The following is a 14,966-nucleotide window of genomic DNA, read 5'->3' as shown; positions in this document are numbered from 1 at the left end:
AAATAGCAATGTCAGTGAATGAGAGACCTTAATATAAATCTGTAAATAATGAATACAGAGTTTGATATTATCGAAGGGTAACAGGGCCATTTGATGAGCTATGGCTAGTGGCGGAAATAACAAATGTTTGGTGGTGATACGAGAAGAGCTAGAACCTCGAGGGTCTAAAGCTACTAACAAGTGGAGGAGCTTTCAGGAAGATCCTTTAAAAGTACTCACAAGGAAAGCAGTGGGGAAGTTACCTCACGTACTCTTTTCCTATGTTACATTGCTCATTGAAATTGAAAAGCGGAGGCCCTTACAAGAAACTGAAGAGGAAACCTTAAGATCACAAGGTGTGAGGATTGAGCAGCAGATCTGCTTTAGATATATCAATACCACGTTTACATGGGAAATGTTATGGCCTTGCATGCTGGTACTCTCATCCCGGAATCAGCAGGTTGTGGCTTCTAAGGCTCACTTGATCACATATTTTCGGCTGCCACATTAATGTGGTACTCAGGGTGTGCTGCATTGTTAGAAGTGCTGCCTTCTGGATGAGATGTTAAGCTGAAGTACGAGGCAAAACACCCCATGGCACTATTAAAAGTGGGCAGCTTTCCTGATATGATGCCCATCATCCATAATTCAAGCCATTCTTCATCATTCTGCTTTTTCTGGGATCTTGGTCTATGTAAATTAACTGACACATTTCTATTTTCAGCAGTAAATAGAGTTCTAACATTATACTGGCTGTGAAATACTTTGGGACATTGCAAAAGGTGTGATTTAATTGCAAGTTTTTCCTTACTGTTCAGACACATCAAGCTGGAGACCTGTTTCTGGTTGTGGGATTGTGATTTTCTATCTGACCATGCCGAGTACCATTGAGGCCAACAGCAGGCAAAGTTAGTTGTGCCTCCTTATCGCGTTGAATGGGGCTGCACTGTTGGCTTCCTGAATGCTCAGCAGGTGAATGGACAGGATACACTAATATCACATGATGCCAGCCAGACTGATCTTCTTAAAGTCTGTCTGCTGCTCTTAAAGGCAGTCTGTTCCTCTTAAAGGTGAGCTGCACTCAGTGGAAGGGAACTACTGCTGGTTGCCTGTACAGACATTGGTTGTAGGTAAGAGCTGCACAAATGGAGCAGCAGGGAAAAGACAGGCTTCATGCTTGTGGTTGACAGGAGAGAAGATCAAGAGGCCCTCAAAGGTAAACATCTGAAGGGAATGGGTTCAGGTGACCAGGGAGACCAATGCCTGCAGTCTGGCAGTAGTGCCACAAGAACCTCCTATGGCTGGTCAAGGCCAGCGAGATCATCTCCTACCTAACACTGCACCAAGCAGTCATGCTGCTCAAAGCAACCCCAGCATTTACCCAACTCCACTCTGTGGAACTCAGAATTAAAATCCCAATCCTTCACTTGCACACTGCCCAATGATGCCAGCCTCAAACACACACATTGCACTGCTTCCCATATGTCCAGCTATTCAGCACTGGCAGGCATATCCCCAAAACACAGTACAGCAGGATAACTGATATTCTCCCCTCACTCTTGTAGGACAAAGGTAGCAGTAATCAACAGGGGTAGAGCAGGACTAATGGGTGACAGGAAAGCCTACACCTGCTGCGGCTTACAGAGATGGTTCTCCTCACAATAGGCCCTGCCATGACAGAATTTGTTGAGTCTGGTTTCACAATGAACATTTGAGATGATGGTATGTACCTGCCTTATGCTCCCTTTCAACTCCCACCTTACCCTCTTTCTTCTATATGTGCAAGCGGTGGCCACAGGCCTCTTGTGCCCCCCCCCCCTTCTCTTAGTCGCTTCTCTAGTAGTTCAGAATGTCCAGTATGATTTTACCTACATAGTGCGGCAATAGTGCCACACAAGATAATGGCAGGTGCTTTCAGGGTAAAAATGGGTAAATTGAAGAAGTAGATTTTTCCCTGATATTGGTGCTCCCACCATCTGCCACAGGATCACTCAGACTGCCTGGTTGCTCAGACAAAACATAGAAATTTACTTATATGAGTTTGAACATTATGGAGGTAATTCTCCCATCTTGCCGTGCTAATGTTTTAGCAGAGTGGGCCTGGAGAATTGTGTGTCTGCTGAATTGTGGGATTCATGCATCCATTCCCACTGTGTGCGCATCTCCCAGCGCTGGATATCCGGTGTCTGAGCTGCGCTGGAATCTCTAGGTGAGTGATTTAAATCTACTTTTAATAACATTTAAATCTAATTAGCAAATCCAGGACTGAATTCGACAGGCCTGCCAGCATCTCCCACCCCATCAGGAGTATTTCACTCAAGCAGGCTTCAGGCTGGCTCCCCTCTTTCGGGAAACTAGCAGGATGACCCTGCTGGAATGAAGGGGGTCGCAATCGGGGCCCCCCAGGGGACAGATGGTGAGAGGGTGGTGCCCCCGGGCATGAGCACCCTGGCAGTGCCAGCCTGTGCCCCCTAGCACTGCCCAAAGTGCCCACACCCAGGGGACATCTTGGCACTGCCCATCAGGCAACAGGCAGTGCCAAGAGGGTGCAGCCTAGGGGCAGACTTGTTGGGGAAAGGCCTGGGGAGATGTTGGTGGGGGTGAGGGATCCCACTGCCACTCTGCCATTGCGATCGATGGATTGAGGGAGGCCAGCGTTAGGGGGGCTTTGGGGGCGGGGGGGGGGGGGATCGGGCGCAGGGAGCAGGGTAGTCAGCCGGGGAGGTCTGTCAGGGCGGGGAGGGGCAGAGTCTGCTGGGGGCAAGTTTCTGCCGGGGGTTTGGGGGAATCATCACTGCTGTGTGTGGGGGGGGGGGGGAGGGCACCTGGAGATTGGGCAGTGGGAGGGTTCGGGGCTGGCCTGCAAATGGACAGGGGGGTCGCGATCAGGCTGTGAGTAGCAGTGGAGGGGCAGCACTGCAAGGGTCCCGGGCTGGCCAGCAATCAAGCTGGCCAGCAAGCTGCAGGCTGACAAATAGGGGGCACTGCACATGCACAGAGGCCCAGAACTGTCAGCCACTGGCCTGAGTAGGCCCCGTCCGCGAGCTTTTAATAATATTCCCGACTGTGATCTCTCCAATGCACATCATCTGGGACATCCTTGTCTCCAGTCGCACTGAAAAAACCAGCGTGATTTGCACCAGTTTTCCCGCGAATTTGAAACTTTGAGCGTTTTTGGGAGAATCGCGGCCTATATTTCCAAATTGTTGGGAATGACATACCACTCTTTGTGTTACAACTGTGCAAAGCAGAACTTATCTCTGTTTCTTCATTAGGTTCACCTGAAATTATTAACAACAAATGTAAGGATATAATAAATGGCATATACAAAAGTTTATTAAATGTATATGAACTTCAATCGAATAACCCAAAGCTTCCAATAGCGTGAGGAGTTCTTCGGTGGAGTGCACATCATCAGATAAAAAGCAAAAAATACTTCCTGAACAGAAATGCTGAAGCTGCAAATTGATGGTTCCACAAAGTTACCTTTCTCCACTTGATTTTCAATGGGTATTTGGATATGAGTCAGAATGTGGTGAACCTACAACACAAACAGAATGTGCTGCCATTACTTTTCAGAAAGAAAGCTGTCACCAGTCTATTAATAACCTTTGGACAGATAGAACTTTGGCATCTCGCAGGACTTACTATGTTTGATTGTAGTACTAACTGAAACATGAGGCAAGATGCAAAGTACATTTATGAGATAGGGCTCTAATATTTCCAAGATAATGAGTGTGAACAGATTATTGTTACACATGCGAGGTTTTATAAGATGACTATATTTTGGACTATCTTAATTGTGGGCAAAAAAAATGGAATAATGAATCGGGCCATATGACTGCAATGAGTTCTGACCGGTCACAAGCCTGACAATTAGGGGCCTAGGTCAGGCTAAAATGCTTGTGCCAGGTTTAAAACCTGAAACGAAACGCAGAAGCAGATGTTCTTGTTTTTGTAGAATTTCTGTCCCAGAGACTTTAAAGAGCAACAGAGAGAGAGAGAGGGAGGGAGAGGGAGAGCGAGAGAGAAGGAACAGCAGTTGCTGCAATCTGCAGAGGAGAAAGACTATTTTCTCTGAGTTACCAGACGGAAAACTGTGGAAAGCTTGACCAGTGTATGAAGAGAAGGAACCCTCAACAATTTAAGGCCAGAAGAAGGAATTACCCAAATGGGCTTTACTGATGAAAGTTAGTTTGGGAATTCTCAATACGTTAAAGGAAAAGATCTTCAATGGTCACAGAATATTACAATTCAGCAAAATAGGAAGAAGTAAATCCTCTGGGAGCTGAGAATGGCTGTGGACTGTTTCCTGTAAAGATTGTATTCCTGTGGCAAGCAAGCTGTATTGTATATTAAGATAGTAAGGGTTATCTTTTCAGTAGTTTGGAATATCAGTTGCTGACAGAGTAATATAGTATTTAGCCAATGGTGATTTTAGTTGGTTTGTTACATTAAAAGTCTTAAAACCCGATTGCCAGTTTGGAAATTCAAATTCCTTGCTTAAAAGTTATCAATCTCTATGGGGATCATAAAAAAATTGGAGGACCTGGCAGGATACAAATCCAACAGTTGGGAATAAGAACATTGGAAATTCTTAGATTGAACAAGATTTCACAGTTCCGTTTGCCATTTTCACTGAAAAGTTGACATGGTATTTCCACTGCTGAAGCATTTCTCAAAAGGGAAGATATGTCCATGAATACCTTGCAACAGTTAACAAAGCTTAATTGTTGAAAGCTCGAACGGAACAAGTACAAGTAATGTTCAAACTAATTGCAGAATTTGCAGAGATACAGACTGAACACCAGAACCTTGAGGAAAAAAATTAATCCAGGCAGCCCTCAGGTTGAGTTAACTAGAATTCACTTAGAAATTTTAAAAAAACTGGACATGGAAAGAGACAATGCAAAAATTTTAATTTGTGAAAGAAAGTGAAATGAAAAACCTTGAATTTGAAAGAGAGGAAAAAGAGATGCGCAAACTTGAATTAGAATTCCAAGGAGCAGAAGAAAATGAAAACGTTGAATGACAAAGAGAGACAGAAGACAGAAAATGTGAACTGGATAGAGAAAAACTATCATCCAAACAGCAAGTGATAGGCAAACTTAACAATGATTGATACTTAATTCCTGTTTTTGATTTGGCAAGGAATATTCACCCAGTGCCTAAATTGCATGAGGAAGGAATTGAAATGTACTTTATGTTCTTTGAGAATTGCTGCAGGGTTACAACAGCTGCAAGAAAATTGGATTGTGATATTGGAAAGTGGGGAAACCATTACTTACCTCTTTCAGAAATGTAATAAAGTCATCATGATATAACAAAGAATGCTGTTCTGAGTACATATGAACTAGTTCAGGAAGTTTACAGGTAAAGCTTTGAACTCAAGGAAAAATAGAAACAAACTTTTGTGGAATTTGCTACAGAAAAGGAAATCAATGGCTGGGTTTACAGGTGCCACCAAAGTCAATGGACTTTTGGCTGGCTTGCTGTATGTACCACGGTGGGATTCACCATTGTAAGGCTGGAAAATCCCAGCTGATATTTTGTTGGTTGTATAATGCTCTGAATGCTTTGTAAGATTTTGAAAACCTTAGAGAGATAATGTCAGTGGAAGAATTTTAAAATAGTGCCTCTTTAGGAAAAAGGAACTGATACAGCGAGCTGTCTCCCAAATATATGAGTGACAGCAGACCATTGTTTGCATACCTCCACAGAAACTGAAGAGATAAGAGATTTGACGGGGTGGCACAGTGGCATGATGGGTGGGGATTACCCAGGAGATCCCTTGAGGAGTTAGGGGATCCTGTGAATGATCAGGGTATGGGGATGTACTCAAGGTGTGGGTAACTGTAATGGGTCAAATGGGTATTGGTAGTGGGGGGGGATAGTGGGAGGTGCCCGTGGCCCCAGGGGTTTGGTGATGGGTAGGGGCTCTCCTGTCAGGTCAGGGTGGTTCAGTACTATAACTACCCAGAAGCTAGAAGTGGTTTAATTTTTTTAGTTTTTTTTTCTGCGTAACTATTAATGTAACAGTTGGAAGTGTCCAAGTTTGCATTTCCGGATGATTCCCAATGCAGGGCAACTGCCCATTGGACGTTTGAACATCCCTAGCCTTTATCGTGCAGTCCCTGCCTGGGAACCTCTGGTGAGGTGATGGGTGGTGTTCCCTGGCACATCTTTGGCATACCCTCCACTTCCACTGTCCTGGAGCTCGTTAGTTAGACCTAATATACTGTAAATTCTGGGAAACCTGTGAAGAAAAGTAATTTTACGGCCTTTTTTAATACTCTGTGCATCGCTTATTTCTGTTATCTTCCTCATTGTAACCAGTATTCTATTCATTTTCAGATCATAGAATCCTACTGCGCAGAAGAAGGCCATTCAAGCCCATCGAATCTGCACCAACCACAATCCCTCCGAGGCCCTATCCCCATAACCCCCCTCACACTAAGGGGCAATTTAACACAGTCAATCCACCTAACCTGCACATCTTTGGACTGTGGGAGGAAATCGGAGCACCCAGAGGAAACCAATGAAATGTGCAAATTCTCTGTTGCCTAGGTGACCAACAGTCACCCAAGCTGGGAATTGAACCCATGTCCCTGGCACTGTGAGGTAGCAGTACTAACCATCATGCCACTGTGCCACCCCATCAGATCTCTTATCTCTTCAGTTTCTGTGTAGGTATGCAAACAATGGTCTGCTGTCACTCATATATTTGGGAGACAGCTCGCTGTATCAGTTCCTTTTTCCTAAAGAGGCACTATTTTAAAATTCTTCCACTGACATTATCTCTCTAAGGTTTTCAAAATCTTGCAAAGCATTCAGAGCATTATACAACCGACAAAATATCAGCGGGGATTTTCCAGCCTTACAATGGTAATAATAAATGTAGGGAAAGAGAACAGATGTGCACTAACAGAGCAACTTCTACACATCCAGGTCTTTCATCAACAAAATCTAACTGATGCTGCATTCATCTACTAATCCCGCTGACTACCAGACTGGTGAACCGGATTCTTTTATTAATTCTCCTTATGCTTAGCAGAACCTGAGACATCATCAGCAGGACTCACATTCCCAATCTCCTCCAAAGGAGCGAGGATGTGGGTGGTGGTACCACAGCGGTAATCCCTATTAAAAAGAAATAGAAGTCAGATACTTGGGACACTATGTAGCATCACAGGCAGAATCAGAGATTTTGGGTGCAGATGTAGTATAAGAGGTTAATTATGTGACATGCTGATAAGACACAATGCATGATAACAGCAAATGATGCAATGACTGATGATCTTGCTCTTTCTCTCTCTCTCTCTCTTATAAACATCATGGCAAGGGCATTTGTTTCTTAACAAAGTTAACACTTTCCTGACCTCAGCAGGCTCTATAAACATTCAAGGCAGGATTTTGCAGCCACGCTCGCTCCAGAGCTGGAAAATCCAGCCTGAGGTCAACGGACTTTTGCATGGCCCACCCCCACCCACTACAATTCCCGTGGCAGGCAGGATGGGAAAATTCAGCCTTCTGTGTTAGCGTAAAGAGGCAAAAACCATCGTTGTATAAACAGAACAGCATAAATTAAAACAATGTCTATCGCACCAAGAAATGCAACTTACAATGAGAGATCTCACAGCAGGACGGAAAAAGGTGATCTTGTTCCCAATTCCCCTGAATAGTGTTTGTTTGTCATGTCTGTAAGGTGCACTGTAGTAGTTTTCTTCATTGTCAGTCTGAAGATAAGATAACATGTTCGATAGGCCATTTGTTGGAGTGTCTGCAATCTGAAATGTCCCCAAAAAAATTCAGCATGTAATAATTGATTTGCTATTTTGAATATCTATGATTTGTCTGGAAATATTTCATTTTGTAATTGTTCCAGGTATATCTACAAGGGTTCTGGTAAATTAAACAGGTATGGGTGTAGGTGTGGGCAGAATGATCCAGAGATTAAAGTGATCATTGCTGTTACCACAAACCTGAGTTCCAGTGTTGCCTGGCACATGAACTTACCTTAACCAATTCCTCAGACCCACAATATTGAAACTTTAAACACTTGGTGCTTCAGCCTAACAAGTGGCTAGTGCTTTAAGTTGTAACTGAGCATATGCAGGGGGTCTTTTTTAAAAAAAATCATTTATGGAATGTGGGCATTGCTGGTTAGGCCAGCATTTATTGCCCTTCCCTAATTTCCCTTGAGAAAGTGGTGGTGAGCTGCCTTTTGAACCTTTGTAGTACATGTAGTGTCGGCACACCCACAGTGCTGTAAGGGTGGGAGTTCCAGGTTTTTGACCCAGCGACAGTGAATGAATGGCAATATTTTGAGGGGATTTTGAGGGAAACTTCCAGCTGGTGGCGCTCCCATGTATCTGCTGCCCTTGTCCTTCTAGATGGTAGAGGTTGTGGATTTGGAAGGTACTACAGAAGGAGACTTGGTGTGTTTCTGCAGTGCATCTTGCAGATAGTAGACACAGCTGCCACTGTGTGGCAGGTGGAGGGAGTGAATGTTTGTGGAAGGGCGGCTAATCAAGTGAGCTACTTAGTCCTGGATGGCGTCCAGCTTCTTGAGTGTTGTTGGAGCTGCTCTCATCCAGGCAAATGGAGAGTATTCCATTACACTCTTAAATTATGCTTTATAGATAATGGATGGACTTGAGTGATCTCCTAACCACACAATTCCTAGCCTATGATCTGCTGTTGTAGCCACAGTATTGATATAGTTCTCCAGTGCAGTTTCCAGTCAATGGTAACCCCAGGATGGGGGATTCCAGGATGATGATGCCATTGAATGTCAAGGGGCGATGGTTAGATTGTCTCTTGTTAGAGATGGTTATTGCCTGCCAGCTGTGTGACATGAGTGTTACTTGCCACTTGTTAGTCCAAGCCTGGATGTTGTCCAGGTCTTGTTGCATTTGGACATGGACTATTTTTATAGCTGAGGAGCTGTGAATGGTGCTGAACATACAGCAGCGAGCATCCCCACTTCTGAGCTTATGATAGAGGGCATGTTATTGATGATGTGCTGAAGATGGTTGAGCATAGGACATTATCCTGAGGAACTCCTGCAAGGATGTCCTAGAACTGGGATGATAGATCTCCAACAACCACAACCATATTCCTTGGTACTAGGTATAACTCCAACCAGTGGAGTGTTTTCTCCTGATTCCCATTGACACCAGCTATGCTTGGGTTCCTTGATGTCACACTCGGTCAAATGCTGCCTAGACGTTGAGGACAGCCACCCTCACCTCACCTCTGGAGATTAGCTGTTTTGTCCGGTGTTTGAACCAAGACTGTAATGAGGTCAGGGGCTGAGTGACTCTGATGGAACCCAACTGAGCATCAGTGAGCAGGTTATTGCTAAACAAGTGCAGCTTAATAGCACTGTTGATTAACCCTTCCATCACTCTACAAGAGTAGACTAATGGGGCAGTAATTAGCCAGGTTGGATTTGTCCTGCTTTTTGATTACAGGATACACCAGGGCAATTTTTCACATTGCCAGCTAGGGTCCATTGTTGTAGCTGTACTTGCACAGCTTGTCTAGGTGTGTGTCAAGTTCTGGAGCACAAGTGCTGGAATATTGTCAGGGTCCATTGTCAGGCTGGAATATTGTCAGGGCCTGTGCAATATACAGTGCATTCTCCCATTTCTTGATATCACATGGAATAAATTGGATTGGCTGAAGACTTACATCTGTGATGCTGTGGATCTCCGTAGGAGGCCGAGATGGATCATCCACTCGGCACTTCTGGCTGAAGAACGTTGCAACTGCTTCAGCCTTTTCTTTTGTATTGATGTCCTGGGCTTCTCTATCATTAAGGATGGGAAATTTTTTATATAGCCTCTTCCTTCAGTGTGTTGTTTAATTATCCATCACCACTCATGACTGGACATGAGTGCATTCTGCACTTTTGCCACCTTCAGTCCTTCCTCCAAGTGGTGTTCAACATGAAGGAGTATGAACTCATCAGTTGAGATTGTGTGGTAATCAGCAGGAGGTTTCTTTGCCCATGTTTGATTTCATGTGAGCCAGAGTTGATGTTGAGACATCCCAGGGCAACTCCCTCCTGTCTGTATACCGCTGTGCAGTCACCTCTGCTAGGTCTCTCCTGCCAATGGGTTTGGCCACACAAGGAATGGTGATGGTGAGGTGTCTACGACATTATATGTAAGTTTTGAATCTGTCAGTATGGCAGGATGTTGCTTGCCTAGTCTGTGAGACAGCCCCTCCAGATATAAATACAGAGGACTATGCAGGGTCAACAGAGGCTTCTCTTGTCATTATTACTGCCTAGCTCAATGTCAGGTGCTCTGTTTGGTTTCATTCCTTTGAGATATTTTAGCTGTTTGATATACAGCTGGGTAGCTTGCTAAGCCATTTCAGAGGGCATTTAAGAGTGAACCACATTACCAGTACACAGATCTGGAGTCACATGTAGGCCAGACCAGGTGAGGACAGATTTTCTTCACTACTTGTAAAATTCTATTAATATTTATAGTTTAGAGGCTTTTTGAGTTTGCTTTTTAAAATATCACATATTTTGACATTTATAGCATTTTATCTTTCACAGGTGGTTAAAGGTTGAAATGTCTATATCATGCCGATTGGTGCAGGAGTATATAAAACAATCCCTGATCAGCAAGGTTAGAAAGGCAGCATAAACAAGGGGACTGCACACATTACAAAGTTTTAAAACCTGGAATTTGATTTTTATTTTTAATAAAATCAACCCTACCTGTATTTAGAAAATGCACTTTATACATAATGTTCCTGGGAAAGAAAATCCACACTATTGCAAAAATGTCAGACATTCTTCTGAGGACACAGTGCTAAGCTCCTAGTGGCACAGGTGTAAAGTCCAAGGATGCATGCTATAAAAGACTGAAAAGTAAATAACACACCTTTCTAACAAAAGAGATTATAAATTCCGTTCAATAACTTGGGTCTTTCTGAGATATATGTGTTGTGTGTGTCTGTGTGGGTTTTCTTTGGGTGCTCCAGTTTTCCCCCACAGTCCGAAGATGTGTAGTTTAGGAATATTGGCCATGATAAATTGTGCCTTAGTATCCAAAGATGTGCAGGTTAGGTGGATTAGCAATGTTAAATTGACCCTTAGGGTCCAAATATGTGTGGGTTAGGTGAATTGGTAATACTAAATTGCCCCTTAGTGTTCAAAGATGTATAAATTAGGTGGATTAACCTGGTAAGTGTGCAGGTTTATAGGAACAGGGCGGAGGGTGGGTGGGTGGGTCTGGATAAGATGCTCTTTTGGAGAGTCAGCGCAGACTTGATGGGCCGAATGGCCTCCTTCTGCCCTGAGGGTCTCTACGATTCTGTGTAAAGGCAATAATTCTTAATGAGCTGATCGCTCAGAGGTTATACAGCAATTTTACAAGCGGTTAAATTCAGAAGTGGTCCTGATTTTCTTACCGGAACATCCAAAGGCATTTTTAATCTCATTCGCTCCGCTGCGTGGCTCAGTATGTCAAAGGGAGCGAAGATTTTAATTATTTGACACTCGTCTTCCTGTTCCTGCTGTTTGTTTTCATCGTTCTCCATCTCCCCACTTTCTAACCTGTCCAGTTCGTCAGGATCAGGATCCAGCCTGAGGCCGGTCTTTATCACCTCCCTGAGAAAGCACATTCTCTGTGTCCCGTAGGGGTTATCTTTATTCTTCTGGTACGCCAGCACATAGTCAGTCACCTGCAGCTCCTCTCCATTCCCCATTCTCTTTTTGCCCTTGCTGTGTATGTGTGTACACGTTCCTTCAGATGTAAAGATCTCAATTTTGCATACGTATCAACAGGAATGATCAGCTGTAAGCATGAGGAAACAAGCCTCAGCCACAATCTGACAGACTATCACTGGAGAGCTCACTGTGCGTATTTATAGGTAATGAGAGACGCACAAGCGCCGTACTCTGATCTTGCCTAATTTAAACACTTGGCTCCGACTGATGTGCAGATAAGGAAAAAAGGCGAGGGAAGCTTGAAATCTTTCTGGGCGCATTAGATAATGACAACTGTTTGACTGCTGCCACAATGTTATCAAACCTCAGGTCTTCAAGCCCCCTATTATGAAACCCCAGTAGTGCGAAATCTTTGCCCGCTCTTCCCTTGGCTATCTTGTTAACTCAGTAAGAAGTCTCACAACACCAGGTTAAAGTCCCTTCGTCAGGTCACACACCTAACCAAGGCGCAAACCCCGAAAGCTCGTGAATTTACTATCAAATAAACCTGTTGGACTTTAACCTGGTGTTGTGAGACTTACTGTGCCTACCCCAGTCCAACGCCTGCATCTCTACATCATATCTTGTTAACTGTCTTGTTAGCTTTTCTAGTACATCATTTTGTTCTGCATATTAGATTTCAAAGAAAAATGATGTGACCAAGTGCCTAAGGGGACAGCCACCCACAACAGGAATGGCCAATTATTTACAGTTTTCACAACAAAATATCAAGATTCCAGTGTTCAGTCTCGAAATACAATACTGGGTTACCCCGTCAATCAGTGGCTCTGAAAGTGTAATCTCCATGAGTGAAAAATATTCAAGTAAAAACCATTGCAAAGCCTTGCAAAGATGAGTGGATTAGGTGGATTGGCTATGCTAAAATTGCCCCTTAGTGTCAGGGGGACTAGCTAGAGTAAATGCATGGGGTTTAGGGGACTAGGGAACTGTGGTCAGTGCAGACTCAATGGGCTGAAATGGCCTCCTTCTGCATTGTAGGATTCTATGAAAAACAGAAAATGCTGGAAAATCTCAATAGGTCTGACAACATCTGAAGAGTTACCCTGATTCACTCTATTCTTTTTCCACAGATGCTGTCAGACCTGCTGAGACTTTCCAGCATTTTCTGTTTCCAATTCCAGCATCTACAGTATTTTCCTTTTATGCAGAGCTTATATCCTTGGCAGCTAAAGGCACAACTATCATTGATGGGGCAGCTGAAATGGGAGATTCTCAAGTGACCACAACTGGAGGAGTGCAGATATCTCGGAGGGTTGTGGGGCTGAAGGCAAGGCCATGGAGGGATTTGAAAAAAGGAGAATTTTAAACTTGGGGTGTTGCTTAATGAGGAACCAGGGTTAGTCAGGAAGCACAGGGGTGAGAACTGAACAGGACTTGGTATGAGATGAAACACAGGTAGCAGAGTTTTCAATGACCTCAAGTTTACACAGGGTAAAATGCAGGAGGTAGGACAGGAATGGTGTTGGAATAATTAAGTCTAAAGTTAACAAAGTCATGATTTCTGCAGCAGATGAGCTGAGACAGGGGCAATGAGACAGGAGCTGTAAGTAGGCCATCTTAGCGATGACTTGAACTTGTACTCAGGCACACATCTTTGGGTCAAATATAACATCATGGTGGTGAATAGTGTGGTTCAGCCTGATACAGCTGCCAAGGAATGGGATGGAGTTGGTGGCTAGGGAATGGAGTTTACAGCAGTGATCAAAACCAAGTTTTGCTTATGACCCAATATGTCTTTTCTTATTATCCATGATCAAAGAATTTCTACGTGCAAGATTAGTGTGCATTCTTGCCTTCAGAGTGGTTTGTCCCAGCGGTGAGCTTTAGGTGAATTTAAAAATAACCAAAGACATTTTATTAACACATATTTGTCCCCAATAAAATACAACATCTCACATACAAGATCATACACACAAAAATGAAGGATGGAAAATACAGTTAAAATCAAGGATTATTTCATTCACTTTTGCAGCAGACCTCTAGTTTCTGAGATGAATCGATGCTTTGGCTGGCATTCAGATTTGTAAAGTGGAGAATTTTCTGAATTCTGTAGTAGAGAAAAGAAGGCTCTGATTATCTTTATATTCCAGGGTGACCCTGAAAGTGTGAGCAGTTTGGCAGACAAGGAGCAGGACCTGATATATGGCCCAAGCAGACCCAATGGTGAATTGCTAAACCAATCTCTGCCATATGTGAAATGCCACATCCGCTCATGTCCCTGTCTTTTGGATTAAGGGAGCTGAGATGAGGACTGTACTAGAGGGAACAACTGGGGTGAGACAGAGTAATAGTTTTAATGAGGAATTGCAAACATCAAGTTGGAGGTGAGGGGATGGTTGATCTGATCAGTGGCCACAGAAATGTTATTGTGGAAAGCTGGCCAATCTAGTAGCTGGGATTTCAATGTGTAGTTGTAAGTGAATTAGGAGAGAGTTTTATCCAGGGACAGACATAGAAGGAAGTAGATTTGGGAATGGGGAGGGGATGTGGTTGGAGATTGTTATAAGGAAGTCAGAGATGACCTTATCTGTAGTTGCAATTACAATCTAGAATTGACACGATGGGAGACATCATGTGGGATGGCAGAATTTAGGCATTGAGCATGAATGGAGGTTGGGAAGCTTATATGGGGAATAGTAGGGCAGTAAGCTGAACAACATTGCTTAACTTTTAAAGCAATGGAACATCAGTTGAGAAACACATTAACTTAATTTTACCAGTTTAATCCAGTGCAAAAGGCTGTCCAGGAACTTTGAAGTCGAGTTTATGAAACAATCTAGTGCTTACGAAAGCAAGCCAAGAACCACCTTGAATCCTACATCAGTTCTTCAGTTTACTTAAGACTCTCAGAAGCAAAATCGGTCTCTGATGATTGATATAGTTCCAGTGAACTTTAGCACAATTTCTAAGTGACCAGTTGTACCTTGCACCTGCAGTATATTGCATTTTACATTACAAGTTTTGGCTTGCAGTGTAAAATCAGTCTTTGCTGTCACCATCCCATGACTGACATAGTTTACCAAGCTGAGGGACTGGGAACTGTATTTCATTAAAAAAATGATTGTTTGATGGTCACTACATCCATTGATTTTCTTTCTTTATCATTCTTCTGAAGATTGCAAACATGTTCATTGTGTTTCTGTGGACGGAAGCTAACTACTCCAAGGGCCATTCTTGTTCTGAATGGGTGAGTCTCTATAGATTGTACACATGCATACACATCTTCCTGACA

At 43.5% G+C, this 14,966-nt stretch overlaps 1 protein-coding gene across 1 annotated transcript in view; it reads right to left on the bottom strand.

The window, feature by feature from the left end:
* LOC145349063 (anoctamin-7-like) overlaps positions 1–11,802 on the bottom strand; it is a 59,246-nt gene extending 47,444 nt beyond the window's left edge. Inside the window, exons 1-4 of the mRNA XM_080197343.1 lie at positions 11,416–11,802; positions 7,602–7,766; positions 3,466–3,520; positions 3,201–3,260 (exon numbers count right to left, since the gene is read on the bottom strand). Coding sequence (XP_080053469.1) covers positions 3,201–3,260; positions 3,466–3,520; positions 7,602–7,766; positions 11,416–11,712 — 577 coding nt within the window. The 5' untranslated portion in view covers positions 11,713–11,802. The remainder of the gene's footprint in view (positions 1–3,200; positions 3,261–3,465; positions 3,521–7,601; positions 7,767–11,415) is intronic.
* Between the last annotated feature and the right edge of the window lie 3,164 nt (positions 11,803–14,966).

The sequence above is a fragment of the Carcharhinus amblyrhynchos genome, chromosome 10 (assembly GCF_965287045.1).
Source record: "Carcharhinus amblyrhynchos chromosome 10, sCarAmb.v2.hapA, whole genome shotgun sequence".
In the NCBI taxonomy this organism is placed as follows: domain Eukaryota; kingdom Metazoa; phylum Chordata; class Chondrichthyes; order Carcharhiniformes; family Carcharhinidae; genus Carcharhinus; species Carcharhinus amblyrhynchos.
This window is presented reverse-complemented; position numbering and strand designations above follow the sequence as displayed.